The sequence below is a fragment of the Diabrotica virgifera genome, chromosome 2, assembly GCF_917563875.1.
Source record: "Diabrotica virgifera virgifera chromosome 2, PGI_DIABVI_V3a".
Lineage (NCBI taxonomy): Eukaryota > Metazoa > Arthropoda > Insecta > Coleoptera > Chrysomelidae > Diabrotica > Diabrotica virgifera.
The window spans coordinates 108,502,012-108,515,428 of NC_065444.1; the positions used below are offsets into that span (position 1 = coordinate 108,502,012).

Here is a 13,417-nt window from a genome sequence, read left to right on the forward strand (position 1 = left end):
CCGTATTTGAATTTCCAGATCTCTGTACTTGGCGATCTGTTTTTGTTAGGTAGCGATTATTTTTGACAGCGATTATTGTTGTTAGGTATCGCCACATCAATTAGTGTTGTTTGTCTGGTTAATTTATTAACTAGTACGAGATCTGGTCTATTATGTGCCACTGTTTGGTCTGTGAGCACAGTGCGGTCCCAGTATAGCTTGTAGTTGCCATCCTCAAGCATACTCTCAGGGACGTATTGATAATATGGGAGATGGTCCGTTTGGAGAAGTCCCAGCTTGATCGCTATCTCTTGATGAAGGATTTTTCCCACTGCGTCATATCGTTCCTTGTATTCAGTTGCAGCAAATGCCTGGCAGCCCCCTGTAAGACGTTGGATGGTTTTTTGGACTTGACATCCATATCGGCATCTGTCGTTTTGAACCTGAGGGTCTTTGACGATATATTTCAGGTAATTTCTGGTTGGTATAACCTGATCCTGAATAGCCAGTAATGAACCCTCTGTTTCAGGGAACATCTTTCCTGCTGTCAACCAATAGTTCGACGCTGCATTGTCGACATAGTTTTGGCGCTGACCTCATTGGGATGTCGCCCGTGCAGAGGTTTACCCATCCAGTTGCGCATTTTTTCGTCCTTAGTGAGGTGGTTTATGCGCATTTCTGGTTCCCTCAGTTTGATCGGTGCTGTGTCATCTACTGAGCGGATAGCGCGATGTAGAGTAGATGTTTCAGCTTGCATCTGAAAATAAGTTTCTATAAATACGTAAATATAATAAATAAATAAATAAAAAAATGTCAAGTTCCCTATTGAACAAGCATCATATTTTCAAAGTACGTCATATAAAATATTTTAGAATTTTTCTCTATTTTTTGTCTTTGTTTTAAAGATTATGTTCAGCTATATAAATAATTTACTATTTTTCCAGCATTCAAGAGCCGATTTATGATTGAAGAAATTATAGGCGATGATGAGTTACCCTCCACCAGTAAAGCTAACACGATGCAACTTGAATCTGAAACAATTGCAGCCGATTCAGATAAATATGAAAAGGAAAAGGAGATGACAGATGACTTTAACACATATATTGACTATACACAGAAAAATAATGAGGTTCAGAAAGACTCTGATATTACAAAGAATGTAGATAATACATTAGAAAATAAAACTGAAGCTGATTTCGAAAAAGTTTTTGATAAGATAGATGCAACTGAAATTAGAGATACAATTGCAGCTACTAGGCTCAGAGCTAAAGAAGCAGCAATAGAAGCCGTAAAACGATCTCAAAGTACTAGTCTGTCGATGACATTTGAAGAATTTTTAGAAAGCAGAATGGATCCTAATAAAATTGTGACTGAAAATAATACGGTTGAAGATTTTCCACCAGAAAAAGAAATAGAAAAACAAAATGGTACGGAAGGGCTCAATTCGTCTAAGAAAAATAATGGTCCTAATATTAAACTAGGATCATTGTTACTGAGCGAAATTAGAGAGCAAGCAAGTGATTCAGATGATACTGACACCGAAGAAAGCACTATTGGAGATGATAACTGTTTTGAGAATGTTCACAAGAGAAAAGAAACATTCCTGTACTCTGATTGCAAAAGCCCTTATAATTTAGTGGAAGGAAATGAAACAGATTTATTCAATGAAGAAGTTTCTTTAAATAATAAGAACGATACTAACGAATTAAACAGTAATTTAACATCAAACGAAAACAAAAACTTTGAGAGTAAGGATGATTATAATTTTAAAGGAGATGACAACCAATCAAATAGCTCCAGTGAATCGGGACCCATTGAAGTGGACCCATTGGAAGGAAACCTTAATACAACTTTACAATGTGAAGTTTCTGAGAACCATCCAATTTTAATAAAAGACGTCGATCAAAGTGAAAAATCTGAATTTGAAATAATTAATGAAGTAACAGAATTAAATAAGTTTAACGAAATCGACGATTCAGTAAACTTTTCTAATACAATCGATGAAAATACAGAATCTAAAGCCCAACTATCAGAAAATTCCAATTTAAATTTAGAGGAAGAAGACAAATTTGAAGACGCTGTTGACGACTTTAGCATATATGAAAATGATACAGTTGTAGAAACTTTACATTCTGAAGATATTAGTGATAATAAACATTCATTGAATAATTGTAACGATGATGTGACTGATCGAGATAATAAATTGACCTATTTGGAAAAAAATAACGTCACGGTAAATACGAAAGTCATAATTAAAAAATAAAAGGTTTTTAAACACTATTGTTTGTAGATTTCCGAAGAAGTTGAAGTGGAAGAGTCTGCTCCAAATGAAGATAGTAGTTCAACTAGAGATGAAATTAAGGAAATTCTTCGGACGGAGATACGAAAATTGACAAACGATGGTATGTATTTCTTTTTATATATTTTTAAAATAATATACCTATGCTTTAGAGATATATGTTCATTTAAAATTTATTTTGTATGTATGAAACATTTCTCCTTCTTTCTTCTTCTTCGGCTTTGGCTTTTACCCATTATGAGTTCACCGTTTTCGTCTTTCACAGTACTCTTAGGGCCAGTTGTTCGAACGCTAATCAAAAATGGAATCCACTGATCATTATCAAATATTTAATTACAATTAAGTACATATATTTGATTAAGAGGACAGTAGCGATCAGCTACTGTCCTCATCAGATACTAAATTTTATAAAAATGAAAAAGGTCCTATGTAGCAAAGATTTAACATTAGCTCTTAAAGTACGCCTAACAAAATGTTACGTCTACAGTGTTCTATACTATGGAGTGGAATCATGGACGTTAAATGTAGAGACAATGAGACGAATTAACGCCTTTGAAATGTGGACCTATAGAAGAATTATGAGGGTTTCCTGGGTAGATAGAGTTACAAACAATGAAGTACTGAGAAGAATAGGTAAAGAAAAGGAAGTTGAACTTACAATTAAAGAAAAGAAGCTACAGTATCTCGGACATGTGATGCGGGGCGAGAAGTATGGCATCCTACGACTCATAATGCAGGGAAAGATAGATGGCAGAAGAAGCATCGGAAGAAGACGAATTTCATGGTTGAAGAACCTGAGAGAGTGGTTTGGATGCAGCTCGAAACAACTATTTAGAGCTACTGCCTCAAAAATTAAAATAGCTATGATGATTGCCAACCTCCGTAGCGGAGATGGCACCTGAAGAAGAAGAAGCGATCAGCAGGTAGCAAAAACGCGTTCCAAGATTGCGGCTGTAATTTTGAATATTTTTTCGAGATATTTGGCACACGTATTCGTAATATAATAAAGAATGGTGGTACAGAGCCCAAATTGAAAAATATAGTAATATGTGGAAATTACTCTGTAATTAAATACAATATTAAAAAACGAGCCTGTACCGCCATTAAGAAGAACAAAAAATACACTTTCTTCAAATAAACTTTTTTATCCGATGCCTAAATTTTATGTCATTTTGGAACTACTAAAATTTTTTATTTCATTAGTAGTTTCAAAATGACACGAAATCTAGGCATCGGATAAAAAAGTTTATTTGAAGAAAGTGTATTTTTTTGTTCTTCTTAATGGCGGTACAGGCTCGTTTTTTTAATATTGTATTTAATTACAGAGTAATTTCCACATATTAACATATTTTTCAAATTGGGCTCTATACCGCCATTCTTTATTATATTACGAATACGTCTGCCAAATATCTCGAAAGAATATTCAAAATTACAGCCGCAATCTTGGAACGCGTTTTCGCTACCTGTTGATCGCTACTGTTTCCTCTTAAGTGGGGGATTTACCTTATCAAAAGCAAGACCTGCGGGGATTCGGTAAAGGCGGAGGTAGATATTTTGCTACTGATGGGCGGAGCGTAAATACTATTAATTACGTTTCATACAATAAAATAATCTCCCTTATCTCTAAGTATAATAAATACGAGGGGATTTGAAATCTTTGAAATAAGTTTAAAGACTGATTTTGCACAGTCTGCAATAATAAGGAGGTAAGGATTACCTTGTCATGTACTTTATCCGTGAAAAATTCAGCTTGTTACAAATAAGTGGGAGGTAAATCGTTTTCTAGAGCGAATATTGTAATACCTACACTCTACTAATTCCTTTTGTGAGTTTGTTACATATACATATATATGAATGGTATGTATTTAGATATCAGTAAATAATTGTGAAAATAAGATGAATTTTTGTTTGAACATTTTTATTTAATGTCAACTCTGTCATAACTTATCGAATAGTGAATATCTGTCATACTGATCACAAGTTAAAAAAGGGCTTAAACTATCGATTTTCGGTAATATCGTAAAAATAAAAAAAATCTTACACTCGCTATAAAAAAATCTTACACTCGCTATAAAAAAATTTGAAAAAGATATGAAAAATCAATTGCATCAAGAAATATTTTAAACACAAACTCTTAAATGATTTTATATTGAGATATTGTTTCGGATTATTGCCTTTTATAAAAAATCTTACAGGAAAAATATACACAGTAACCTATCTATGACAAAATTTAAAATCTCTGTCATCTTAACAGTCAGAGATAAAAGTTGAATTATTTTGAAAATTACAGGACGTACCAATATGTAATGGCAAGACAAAGTTATTTTTTTTTAATTATTAGGTACTATCAATAAGACAGAATTTAGAAAATCACACTCTTTTAAAGTTTTGTGTTTTTATGTCCTAAAAATTCAAAATTAGAAAAAACGACTTACATGTCCCTTTTGACCATCTTGGGTATAAAAATAAAAAATCATTCAGTAAAAATAACACTTTATTTAATATTATCTTTATCTCTAATTGCCATTCCCCTGTTAATCCTGCTGTCAACAATTTCAGGCAAAACATACTCCAAATAAAATATTTTTATTTTTTCTTCCATTTTTTGGGTCCAGAATTCCTGGTTTCTTGGAATCTTTTCTATTTTAATTCCTTTTGGAGTCCAAACGCAAAGGTAGCAAAAATCCATTTTTGTAACATGCAATTGACCTTGAATTTGATAATACCAATTGTGGTTTTCATTAATTGATTGGTCTTTTCTCCAAAATGTAATTTTTCTTGTATCTATTCCCTCATCTATTGTAAACATTCTACATGAATAGGGACACTTTATCTCTACAATGGAGTTTTCACTTTCTACAATTTCATCAGGAGAGGCAGCTACATAATTAAGTTCAGAATCAATAAAAATACCACATTGTACAATTTTTTTGTTTAAGTATTTTTGCAAATCATTTCTAGCAATCTTTTCATTGTCAACCCCATATTGTGTAGCATTAGAAAAAAATTGTTCAGGATGAACAACTGACTTGATGAGATTTTTTAATGAAGATTTCTCCCTTTTTTTTACAAATCTCGCCGAAATTTGAAGCAGTAATGCGTTTTTTTCTTTCGTTATGCCATAAACTGGAATCGGCTTGATTTCTGGTGTGTTTTTCAATAAGATGCTTTTCTTCCAGAGAAATGCATAAGCTATTCAAAAAATATTTTTTTGCAAGTTGATAAGTTAAGTTATCCATATCTGGTTAATGCAATTTTCTCCGTAAAAACGGTCGTTTTTTTTGTTTTGTGGTCGCGTCTTTAATTTTATTTTTTGTCTATAGATAGATTTCTGTGCAAGTCTTCTTTGTTTCATAGATTTGAATGTTTGAAGGAATTGATTACTGCACTCTCCGTACTTATTTTTTATGGTGGTCAATTCCTTTCGACTATCTAGGGCCACAACAGATGCATAACATCGCGTCTGGTATGATCTTCTCTTTATGTAATTAATTCTTTTCCCACCAGTATGTTTAGCAATTATATTGTTAAATTGCTCTGCACAATTATTGCCAACATCATAAATTAAGCTTTTGGCATGATTTGCAATATATCTGACAGGTACCATTAGCTTGTCATATAAAGCTAAAAATAAGGAAAAATTATACTAATAAATTTTGTACAAAAAAAATTATATCTAAACAGTTTTTACTGTAGCTGTTTTATCAAGCAGCATTTTAATAATTATAATACTTACGAGTTAATTTCATATCAGAAATAGTCGTACTAACTTCATTTGTATTTGTACAAAATTATTCTGCACAATTTTTATGGTTTCCTAGTATATGATGTGGACTATTTAAAATATCTTGCCTTAAATATTCAATTTTTTTCCCAAAATATGTGGCTCATTTTTTCTATACTTGATAGCTTCTGTTATAGCATATCTAAATCTCAACATGTTTTTGTAAAACATCAAATGGTAAAAAATTATTCACATACTCAATATTTTCTACAAATTTTATTAGATGCATTAGTGTGAACATATCTTTTTTACACCGCCTTAGTTGAAACTAGTATTTTTAGGAACAAAAAAGACACTTATTCATTTTGAGATTATAAAACTCATTTTACTTTCTAAATAGAATTCAGTGTTTGTAATTATTATTTATGTATTGACATAAGGTCATTGAGGCTCGAAAATCGTATTTTGTCGGATCGGGTCCAAGAAACTGATTGTAAGACAGGCAAGTGACTTGTTAAAGTACGAGTAGATCTTATATGCGATGAAGGAGCCGAGTCAAGAACATCTAAACGAGTACCTACTTTAATTATCACTTCATGGACATGTAACGTAGGTAATTGATTTATTTATAATTTCATACTGTTTAAAAATTGAAATAAAATACATTATATACAATGTTTACACATTAGGTAGCTATTAGTTGTCAAGTTGATAGAACACAAACACATCTGATTTTGAAAAACAAAGTAAGAAGGTACGTAAACGTAACCGAAATAACTGAATAAATAAAGAAAACATTTGTGATATAACTTATAATTGAACAGAATGTCTGTGAATTCTAAATGTAGGTTGTTTAAAAGAAAGGTCGTTATAAGTCAAAAGCTGACTAAAAGGTTAAGTATCCTAAATCTTACATGTCACAAGACCGACAAATGCTTATTTTCTGTAATCAAAAATGTCCTGAAAGCCCTTTACAAAAAAAAAATATAACTTGAAAGTTAAGAAAAAAACAATCTTACCTTCACTTCTTTTCGGAGTTGCAAAGGCCCAGAATCCTTTTGTTGAGTCAGGTCTCTTATTTTTCTGAGATAATTTCTCAGCAAGTGATTTCGGCACTCCACCTTCTGAACAGAAATATCAAAATTTTTATATGGGTCCTTTTGCAATATAGCATCATAGCAGCTGCTATTTCCATCGGCAGCCATTTTATTAAAAATTAATCCATACATTTCAATACTCTTGGTAAATCCTTCAGCAATAATGTTAGCTTCCATAGCACTTGAGGAACCGTTCCAATTTTTGTAACAATTATGTTGTGGTGTATCAGTTGAATATTTTTTGCAGATGATGCAAAATTTATTTCTCACTGTTAAAAATAGTACTTTTTTTGTTTTGAAACCCACAATTGCAGCAGCGCCACTAAATGAATTATAGTTCATTCTGTATGACCTTTTAGCCCAAACACCATCACAAACGACTGTAACTAAAGGGATACTGTCTTTACTTAGTTCGCCGCATTCTATTGCTAATCTTTTTTCTTCGTTGACAGCTTATGCCATTTCTTCTAGGGCCGCTTCTTCCCAAAGGTCCGATAAGTTATCCTGTATCTTGTTATATGTTTTAGAGGATAATGTTGGTATATTTAAAGAAGAATTGAATTCATTTAAATGTGCATATCCTGACCCAACGTTAGTAATGCCAAGGACAGCACTTTTATTGATTTCTTCGAAATCTTCAACTGTTGTCACAGTCTCAGTAGAAAGACACATATTACATTTAAATGTTATTTTAGATGCTAATCCAAATCTTGTTTCTTTTGTTACCTTTAAATTTTGAAGAGAATATCCAAAGTGAGGCGCATGGTTTGATATTAAAATCAGGGAATCTAAAAAATATTGAATATCAACTATTCTGCGTCCTTCGAGGTTTATTTTTGAGTCAGAGTCTACTTTTTCATTTTTCTTCACATTTTTAGAAACTGTAAGTTGACTAAGTTCGGAATTAAAAGTATCACTAGCGTCCATATTTTCACTAACATTAGAATCTACTACTTGTTTGAGTTGTTTGTTTACATAATTTGAAATGTCACAAAAATCTGTTCGATTATTTGAATTGTCACAAAGGTCTGTTCCACTATTTGAATTCTCAAAAAGGTTTGCTCCGCTATTTGAATTTTCTTCATGTCGGAGTTGAGAATTATCAAAATCAACTTTATTTTCACTCAGAGATTGTACACCACGTAAAACTGCTTCTACCATATAATTGTCTACTGAACTATTATAAATATTGTCTACATTATCTACATCAATAAAATTGTTGCTTTCTTCGGTATAATTCTCAATAGCAGGAGTAGAACTTGCCATATTATTATGTTGCAAATTTAAATCGTCCTCAACTTCTAGAAGTTGTAATTGTCCAGATGTTGAAGCTCTATCCTGAAATAACCCTATTCTGTATCAATAATTTCTCCATTTTACTTTGATAGAATTCATTTTCATAGACAATAAGATTTTTACAATCGCATAAATTTTATATAGGGCGTTTCATTGTGTCCATTTTGTTTTATATGGTACTTTGTAAAGACCTGACTAACTCTGAACCTGGGTATAATTTCTATTTTTAAAACTACAAGAAAAAATTAAATGAATGTATTGTACCTACCAATTACTTTTTGTCTAATAAAAACACTTTGGGTTTCCTTTAAATTTTGCAATAAATAAGCAATTCAACTGTGATTATTAATAATTACTTATATTAATTAAAATAGTCCCTCCGAAAACCAATAAAATCTGAAATATCTCACTAGATATCCATTGTCACCACTGTTATACGCAGTGTGACCTGAAAGTGTGGAATAACTTCATTATTTCATAAACTGAAAATATTTTCAAAAAACCTGAAACAGGTTGATTTCAATTCTTAAAATTACGTTTCCTGGCACAGTTGCGAAGAAGATTACTTTACCTCGTTTGAAGGGTATTTCAATTATCTACTAAATTGTTATAGGTATATAATGTTTCTCGAAAATATTTATAGTTTAGAAAATAATGAATTTATTTCACACTTTTGGGACACACTGTATACATATAGGTAGTTACGTTGCTAATAGCTCTAAAGTTAGTCAACTCTTTATGAAACAACCTGAGTAATATATGAATTTATTCGCTACTTTCTTCTTTCTTACTTACTTTCAATATCTTCTGACGCTTGCGATTTAGGGATCGCATTGATACTCTTTTAGACGACATCCATAATTGTTTTTTGGCACTTTTTCGAAGAGGCATCGTAAAAATATCAAAATAACACTCGAAAACACAAAAATACAAAGATAAGTCCGAAAAATACACAAAATACACGACACTACTGCTCAAATACAGGAAAGATAATGATATAATTACCTTCGGTACCTACCTGCTGATTGTTTATATTATTTGCAGATGTTTTTCCGCCCCAACCGTACTTATGCCCATACATTTTATTTCTTTTTATTATAACCATAAGATAGCTTAATTATTCTTTTTTTAGGTTCAATTGGTAAAATTTCATTTGATCCATTAGTTAAAGAATTACATTAAAATAACTCAACCGTGCACTTCGCCGTACGCTAGTTTACAGTGCGCCAATGTTTGTGAGAAGCGTGACTTTAGCGTTATAAATAAAAAATTATAGAAGATGCAGATTTAATTTTAGAAAATTCTTTATATAAGGTTTTTTTGTAAAATTTTCTGAATTTTTCAATGGTTAAGTCAGTTTTTTCTAAAATTTATATTTTCGGAGTTATTTAAAAAACATTTAATTTCGTAGTTCATTTGTTTAATAAAAAATGAAGCACCCACTTTTGAAGTAGAACTTTTTGATATGTTGTTTATTAAACATTTCTTAATGAAATTACAAAAAGTTCTATCTTGTTTGATTTTTTCCGAAGTGAAAATCTATATGCACTCCCCTAATTATCCAGGCTTAGTTTTATTACTTTAAAGTGATAATTCAGGATAAACAATTAAAAAAATCATTCATGGTCTTTAGCAGCTCTGTGCTGCTGTCATGTTTACAAAAAAATGCAAAAGTATGTATGACAGATGTTTAAAAAATACGTATTTATTTCCGGCGGGTGTATTTTCCTCACTAAAATAATTTTTTACCTGCGTTTGGAATGGTATGTTATAATCCCACAGGTATTTTCCTCACCAAAACCGAAATGGTTTTTTCAGGTAGATTTTACTAAAAGGCATTCAGGGAATTATTTATCTACTATAAAATTACAGTTGGTACCTATAATAATAATTAGTTAATTGATTATAGTATTTTATTTTTAGTCACAATTGGAATTTTGACAAAAATGGCATGTTTTAGAAAGTAATTGCGGTAAACCTTTATTGGTATTTGAAAATTTAATTTTTTATAAAATGAAAGTTTTAAGAAGTGAAGAAGTGTTCTGGAGGTGTAATAAAACAACTTGTAGTGCGAAATAATTGTTTACTATTGGTGCAAATTTTACAATATCTCGAAGTAGCCTACAACATAATCATGAACCAATCGTCAGAAGATATATCTAAAAATTGTTTCTAACTCTTGTAAACGTAAATCCGAAGAGAATCTAACTGAAAAACCAGCAAAAATTATACGCCAAGAGCTTGCAGGTAATTTGACTGAAACAATTACTACGATTGATGACAGTTACATAAGAAAATATATTTATATATTTATCGACGAAAAATGATGCCTGGTAAACCTCCTTCCAATATTGATGAGGTTCAAGAATTTGTGAAGAGCTGTGCTCAAAAAAAAACCAAGGGGGAAAATTTTCTCTTTATAAACTGTGTCAAAAGTAAGATAATTGTATTTAGTTGTGAAACAAATATAAGACTTTTAGCCACATTGAATTTTATACAGAGAGGGTAAAAATTATGGAATAAATTCATTTTCTCTAAAATGGACGATCTTGGAAAAAAATTCCGAAACAGGTCGGTTTTTATTTTTAAATTAAAATTTTGTGGCCTATATTTCATACTAGTCATTTTTGGTAGCTCATTTTAAAGGTAAAATAATTCTCTATTCAATAATATAATCATTATTTATACAGGGTGACCAAAAAAATAATTTTTGAATTGAATTAATTGACGCAGAAAGAAGAATGTAGGTATGTACTTTATTTAACTAAAAATGCATTGTACTGCTGTCAGAGTAGCAAGTAGAAAAAATGTTTATTTTACAAATAAACATTTCTTTTCACTTAAATTAAATCTCAAACAACCTCTCACCTGCCTCTAGGCAATTCGAACATTTAATTTAAGCGAAAAGCATTGTTTATTTGCCAAATAAACATTTTTTTCTATTCTCTGGCAGCAATATAATGTATTTTGAGTCAAATAAATTAAATAAATTCTTTTTTTGTGTCAATTAATTTAATACAAAAATTATTTTTTTGGCCACTCTGTACAAATAAATATGTTAATGTTTATATTACTGAATAGAGAATTAAACACCCTTTCAAGTGAGCTACCACACGACCCCTATTCCCATTTAAAAAAATTATCGACTACGTGATCACGTTCAGATGGATGACGTCACTAGTATAAAATATAGGCCAAAAAATTATAATTTAAAAATAAAAATTGACCTGTTTCGACATTTTTCTCCAAAATCGTCCATTTTAGAGAAACTGAATTTATTTCGTAATGTTGCCCCTCTCGTATGTATGGTACATTACTTACTGTATCACATATTATTTGCAATTATTCACTAGTCTTGGGTTAAGTAATGGGCATTATAATGGGCATTATGTATATGGGCATTATATCTTTATTAGATATACTGTTTACTGCCAAACAAAAAACAGAAACTTACAACAATTTTTTTATTTATTAAAATCAGAAATTTTTAAAGCTCTGAAAATTGAGTTTGGGGGCGTTCAAGTATTACGTAACGCAATTTTTGAAGATTTTTGACCCCGCCCTCCCCCCTATGTAACGCACCGTAATGGGGCGTTCACGTATTACGTAACGCAATTTTTGAAGATTTTTGATCACCCCTCCCACCAATCAATCCTAGTAAAATTTTTGTAGATTGTGAAAAGGCTATACATAATGCAATCATTCAAATGTGTCCGAACACTGAAATACATGGTTGTAGATTTCACCTACACCAAGCTTGGTATAGAAAAATTCAGTCTCTTGATTTAACATCAGAATATACAAAATGATTCTGAAGCAGGTAAGTGGCTCAAACAGACTTTTGGCCTTACATATTATTGTATATAAAACCAGAAGACGCATCAGATTGTTTTGTGTTTGATTTAATGTCATGCAAACCAGAAAATGAAATTTTAGATAATATGTTGATTATTTAGTTGAAACTTATGTAGACGAAAATACCATATTCTCCCTATATTTGTGAGCAAAGGTAAATTCTTCTGTTATTCGTACTACGAATGCTTGCGAATCTTTTCAGTCGCATTTTAGTTCATCGTTTTATAATACGCATCCATCCATATATATCTTCTTAGAATAAATTAAAGAATTTCAGATATATACATATGTTAAAATTTAAAGTTTGCATATTGCTAAACCTATCAAAGATAAAGAAGTTAAACTGAAATTGAAAAATAAATGTAGAAAATTTATTAATATCAGTCTAATAAAATGAAATGGATTTTGTAAAGTGTGTCTCTTAGTATAATAGTAAATATTAAATAATAATTTTTTCGTACTTCCGGGCCTAAAGTGACAACTTCACTCCCTTGTGACAGGTACTAAAGTGTCACATTTAATCCCTCCGGGATTAAATATTGACTAAACTCCCGGAACGATTAAATCACAAACAAACGAATTTAAGGGATATTTTATTGAAAAATATAATTAATTAGAATGGTAATTAACGTTAATATTTATTAAATTTTATTATTTATTTACAAATTTACCTTAAGCATTAAATATTTATCATCCGGAGCCTCCCGTAAGAACTGATCTACCTGCTCAGACGTGAGAATTCTTGACTTCTTTGGCTTAAATCCCTCATTTCTTCTCTTCAAAAAAGCTAATAATTTTGGAAATTTACTTATATCAATATCTTCTCTAATGTTAATAACCGATTTCAGCATTGAGTAATGTGCCCAGAGAGTTGAGGCACAAACCGCTTTTGATTTATCATCGAAGTAGACTAACAGCGCATTTTCAGTAGGTTGTCTCACATTTTTTAAGCGGCACCACTTTTTAAAAGCATCGTACTGCTGCTCGTATAGTTTTCTAGATTTCGGTGGTAACAATTCTTCACCTACTTCGGCTGCTCTTTTATCAATATCAGATACACCTTCTTCACTCATGATACCAATAATTATCAATAACAATGTTTCTTTACAATGACACTAGTAATGACAATGTTTCTAAATTATAACTGTCACAACGCAATGTTACTAT

The 13,417-nt window shown here is 31.1% G+C and overlaps 1 protein-coding gene across 2 annotated transcripts in view; it reads left to right on the forward strand.

The window, feature by feature from the left end:
• Nucleotides 1–13,417, forward strand: part of LOC114324515 (dynein axonemal assembly factor 1 homolog) — a 67,770-nt gene that overhangs the window by 35,774 nt on the left and 18,579 nt on the right. For both annotated transcript variants that reach the window (XM_050642749.1, XM_050642750.1), the window contains exons 8-9: nucleotides 924–2,212; nucleotides 2,270–2,381. In XM_050642749.1, coding sequence (XP_050498706.1) covers nucleotides 924–2,212; nucleotides 2,270–2,381 — 1,401 coding nt within the window. The remainder of the gene's footprint in view (nucleotides 1–923; nucleotides 2,213–2,269; nucleotides 2,382–13,417) is intronic.